At 36.5% G+C, this 5,635-nt stretch overlaps 1 protein-coding gene across 1 annotated transcript in view; it reads left to right on the forward strand.

Moving 5' to 3' along the window:
* LOC112481153 (zinc finger protein 596-like) overlaps window positions 1–2,776 on the forward strand; it is a 107,223-nt gene extending 104,447 nt beyond the window's left edge. Inside the window, 4 exon segments of the mRNA XM_025047950.1 lie at window positions 720–846; window positions 1,409–1,491; window positions 1,950–2,400; window positions 2,463–2,776. Of these exon segments, the coding sequence (XP_024903718.1) occupies window positions 720–846; window positions 1,409–1,491; window positions 1,950–2,400; window positions 2,463–2,776 (975 nt within the window).
* The last annotated feature ends 2,859 nt before the right edge of the window (window positions 2,777–5,635 follow it).

Raw genomic sequence — 5,635 nt, forward strand, 5'->3', positions numbered from 1 at the left:
ATTTGTCCACAGTTTTTTATGAACTCCTGTGTCCTTAGCATTGAGATAGACAACACTTACTGGTACAAATTTCTGTGTAGATCTTGTTCAGTTCTGACAAATGCTGGAGATCTCTTTAAGGTTCTCTGACATTTTAATGATTTATAGAGTAATGTCTTGTATTTAATGCAGGTTTGCTAGATAAGAAACACTTCATACATTAGTACATTAAATCTTTCAACGCTCACAAGTTATTAAACAAGTTCACAGATAAGGAACCAGAGGTTCATCTAGGGAAATAATTTAAACTGATGACCATGTTTTTAAAAGTTCCATATCATGGTTATTGCATATCTTATGATGAATCTATAGAGTTACTTGATATTAATGGAAGATATTTTTCGTTATGAATGTTTAAATGAATATTTTATCATCATCTGTCTGAAATTCCTAATTATGAGATTACTGAAAAACTTTCAATTTATATTACACCACACCTCATGTAATATTTCTTTATAATAAATTATTATGAAGTCAGAGTGTGAACATTTCTATGAATGTATCTGAAAGGCAGATACCAACTCAGCACTGACAGTGAACTGAGTGAAACCCCAAACACAGACTAACATTTCAATAGACCCAGCTCCCCATCATTTCCTCAATGCTATCATCTCAGCCCTCCAATTCTGGACATTAGCAGGCATTTCTCTGTTTAACCTGGAATGTCCATGATGTTTTAGGAATCAGTGACCTTCAAGGATATGGCTGTAAACTTCACCCAAGAAGAGTGGGTCCTGCTGGACACATCCCAGAGAAAGCTATACATAGATATAATGCTGGAGAACATCAGCCACCTGGTCTCTGTGGGTGAGTCTATCAACCTGGATATTATTTATTATACATGTATTCAAAATAGTTTTTACATATCCTCCTCATAATCCTCATTCAAATCCTTTCATGGTTCTTAAACTATTTGAAGGTGATTTATTTATTTAACTACACTGTTGTGTCACTCTCAATAGACTACAGCGACTGAAATTCTAAAATATAAGTGAGAACATTAGGGTAAAATTTTTCATGTTGTTATTATTTCTTGCATATATCAGTCACAAGTCATGTGTTCTAACATTTTCTTTCCCTTTAGGGGAAAGGATATTTGTGTACTTACGGCGGTTAAATTTTCACATAGTGATTCTTATCCTGATCCTCCCATTTATAGGTTTTCCCATCATATGCTGACGCAACATCTGTTTACCACTTACATTTTTAATATTTCAACTCTGATGTTTTTTCTAATTGAAAAAGACCTTTAAAGTGTTTCTGTGGCCTATGATGTTTTATTCGCATTCGACATGCTTTCCTTAACTACCAGATTTTGAAACATATTTATAAGGCTCTTTCTGTATCTCTACATTTTCAATCACTTTAGGCATTACAAATCCCCTTCAAAAACAAGAAATGATTTTAATGCAACAGATCAGCAAGAAGGACATTTCCTTCATCAAGCCAATGGTTAGTTTCATGGGTGTGATCCCTAGTTATTGAAATTAAATACCTGGAAATGAGATAAGTTAGTAATTAAGCACAATTGTCTGAGTGCACTTATGTAAGTAAGGTGGGATTAAGATTTTTTTCAAGTAAAATTTTCGGGTAGTTTAAAATCAGTGAAGAAATTAACATGAGCCAAAATAATTACCTGAGATGTTACAAAAGGGAAATATGATAAAATTTGTTCATTACTTAGTTGTTGAAACATACTAAATTCTTCAAAATTAATCTCATACCTCTGTATTAGGAGAAAATATCTGTACCTGCAGTACAGTAACATCACATGTGTATGCAAATAACATTGGAAATATTTTCATAGGAGACTTACTGATTAATACTCAAGTATATATAGGTAGAGAAATGAATGCATGGATGTTTGTGGGCAATCCATTAACAACTTTTCATCTTCTTCCTCAAAGCAGATATCTCAAACTCCAGAGGATCCTAGTGAATATATTGATTTAAGTGATGAATTTACTCATAGATATGCACTGACTCAGCATTTGTTAATTCACATAGAAAAGAAACCTCATATCAGCCAACACTATGGAGAATCACTTAGTGAAGACTCATTCCTTGGTGGACAGAATCAAATGCACACTAGAGGTAAATTATGTGAATGTCATCTATGTGAGAAAGCCTTCGATAATTGCTATAGCCTTAGACGGCACGAGATGACTCACACTGAAGAGAAACCATTTAAATGTCATGTATGTGGGAAGGGCTTTCTGCAAAGCTTTGACCTTAGAAACCACAATCGAATCCACACTGGAGAGAAACTTTATGAATGTCATCTGTGTGGGAAGGTCTTCAGTCGAAGTTCTTACCTTAGACAACATGAGAAAACTCACACAGGAGAGAAACTGTATCAATGTCACCTATGTGAGAAAGTTTTCAGTCAAAGGTCTGAAAACATGAGAGAATCCATCCTGGAGAGAAACATTATGAATGTCATCAATGTGGGAAAGCCTTTAGTCAAAGCTCTGGCCTTAGCCAACACAAGAAGATCCACATGGGACAGAAACCACATGTATGTCTTATATGTGGGAAAGCTTTCAGTCAAACTTCTGAACTTACATGGCATCACAGAACACACACTAATGAGAAACCATATGAATGTCACCAGTGTGGGAATGCCTTTAGTCAATATGCTAATCTTAGACGACATGAGAGAATCCACACTAGAGAGCAGCCATATACATGTCAGCAATGTGGGAAATTCTTCAGTCATCTTTCTTCCCTTAGATGACACGAGGGAACCCAGCACTGGAGAGAAAATTATGAATGCCTTCTGTAAATATTCTGACCTGAGAGGACATGGCCTTATACATATAATCAATGTGGAAGAAACATCAAAATTATATCTTTACCATTTAGATACACTAGAGGACCCACACATTAAATACACGCTGTCTGTAAGCAATGTTAATAATCCTGACATCAGTATACTCCTCAAGCCAGAGAAGCATTTTATATCTGAGTGGGTCCATATGCATTCTATCTAAGTGTCAAAGCTTTTAGTCATTGGACTAACCTTAGATAAAATGGCAGAACTCACACTGTAAATATAATAATATTTCTATGTTTCTAGCAACAGTTCTAAATTTTACAAATACTGGATGACTCGTGCATAAAGTAACCCATCATTCTTCATTTATAATTGTTTATGAAATAAACAAACTTCACATGAGATTACCCAGAGGTCAGCAATCACTGTGAACAAATATTCAGCCAAGTATCAGGCTTTGTGTGCAAAATAAAACTCAGTCAAAGAATAAACACTAAAACAGGAAATCAGAAGTTAAATCCTCTTGAGGAATACCAAATATTTCTTGCAAAAAATTTTATTCTATGAAGTTATTCAACGTAAAATCATGAAAAATTCTTTATTCATAGAGCAACACCTGTGGTTTCTGTGTAGATTTAGATTGTACAAAGCACTGTCTGTGTCAGGAAGGGAAGTCCTTCATTGATCCCTTATTTATGAGTCAACCTAAAGATTCTCATCCTGAGAAGACAGTAATCCTAAAATCAGTATGAAGAAAAGTTCAGCTAGTTTTCATATCAGAAAATATGTGTGTGCATGGTAACTTTTAAAAGAATCCTTTAATATACTACTTGGCAAACATTTGAGATTGTTGAGAAAATACTTGTTTATAAAAGTGGCATGAATTGCAGGAGAATAAAGTGACTTAGCAGTATTAAATGTAGAATTTTGTAAGAAATTAAATTTTAAAAATATATCACTACTTGATGGTATTTAAACAATAACTTGTCGTTAAAGAAGCTAAATGTTGATGTTCTAGTTTCCTTTATGCAATTTTGAACACACACATTCAGGTCTGTACTCCTTGGCATGTGGGTAGAAATGAAGATCTGGGGTTACACACACCCTTTCTCTAGCAGCATTTTCTACATACCTTAGTTCCCCTCACTCCATCAGTCTCTCTTCAAGTCTTAGTGGTGATACAATTGTAATCTTCAGCCCCATGTGCTAGATATCTCAGAATGCTATGGCCCTGGTCAGGCAAGGTCATGGGGGCAGTAACAAAGACATCTAGTCTAAAAGTTTTAGTGTCCCCTTGGTCCAGGTCTGAGCTACTGCAAGAAACCAAGGGCCAGAGAGACAATCAACTCTGTCCAGACAGTCTGCAAAAAGCTCCTTGAATTTTGTCCCAAAATCTCTGAATTGAGCTATGTGGGAGAAAGAGTAAATTCCATGACCAAACTCTACATCTTTTAGGTCGTTCCCGATTTATATTCTGACCAGTCACCCCACAGCTGTTTTTCCATCACAGCAGCCCAGAACATACAGCTGCAGTCAGTTAAAATCCTTAACCCTCTCAGCCAGCACATAAGTTGTTTCTTTACAATTAATGCAATCTTTTTTTCCCAAGCAAAGGAAGTTTGTTACAAGGAGATTTTCCCACTTTGTCTTCAGGGATGGAAACATCCTTTAACTAACAACAATATTGAACCTAAACATCAAGAGAAAATGCTTCTAGGAGCTTCACTGGGCTGACTTGTGATATTGCCAAACTAACACAATCCACAGACCATGGGCCTGAGACCAAATAAATGAGTACAAAGATTACCGAAGTGAATATATAATTATTAATTTTTTTAATCTCCAGAAGTGATTGCACTGTAGAGTCAGGGAAGAAAAATGCCAAGTCATGTGTGAAGATGATGAACAGTTAATTCTATTGTCTGCCTAAGATGATATATATTTTGCACTCCTGCTGTAATTGAATTGAGCTGTAATTCTAAGCAACAAGAATTATGTGAGCTCTCTCTAATGGCTGCGCCAAGAATCACCTCTTCTGCCCTAATATGTCTCCAGGAGGGCAAAGGCAGGTCCAGATGCCTGCTGTGGGTGGGACTCATGCTAGAGCTGGAACTCCCTAGATTGACATACACACTCCCTTCTCAAAGGAGCTTACATCCCACTGGGATTCATCTACATGACCCTATACATGCATGCTGGGGACGTGAATTGAGATTGTGGAATTTCAGGGCTGACCACGTACAAGTATCTGAACACGGGGTAGCAGAATCACACAGCAAGATTTATTAGGGTGGCATATTGATAGCTTGACTCAGTGGAGAAGTCCCTCTCAGGATGATGCCTCCAGTGGCAACAGTATGAGGCCAACACTAAGAAAGCTAGGATGGCAAAGAAACTCCCAAGAGGAGAGTGTTAGTTTGGGGGCTCACTTGCGGAAATGATCTCTCAACCACAATATAGGGAGTATCTGAGTCTGAGAATTATGAATTGATAGCAGGAGCTTAAATGCTTTTATAGTCATAGTTTGCCTTATTTATGGCTAGCGGATGTTGAGTGAAAATTCATGGTCTATGCCTAGTAGGCAGGCTTTAAATGGCTTAAAATTTACTAATTTGCACTGTGTTTAAAACAGTTCAGTTGGAAAAGTTTGACTTTAGTGACAGTGGCCTTTTGAGCTAAAGGTTCTGTCTGTTGTGAAGTAAATAACATAGCCTAATAAGCTGTACTATCTTTGGCTCATCTATAAACTGAGATTGGTCATTGCAAATGATTTGTCTTCATGTTCACTGATTATTTTTCCTCTGAATGAATCTGTTTTTT

Source organism: Pteropus alecto, unplaced genomic scaffold (assembly GCF_000325575.1).
Source record: "Pteropus alecto unplaced genomic scaffold, ASM32557v1 scaffold245, whole genome shotgun sequence".
Lineage (NCBI taxonomy): Eukaryota > Metazoa > Chordata > Mammalia > Chiroptera > Pteropodidae > Pteropus > Pteropus alecto.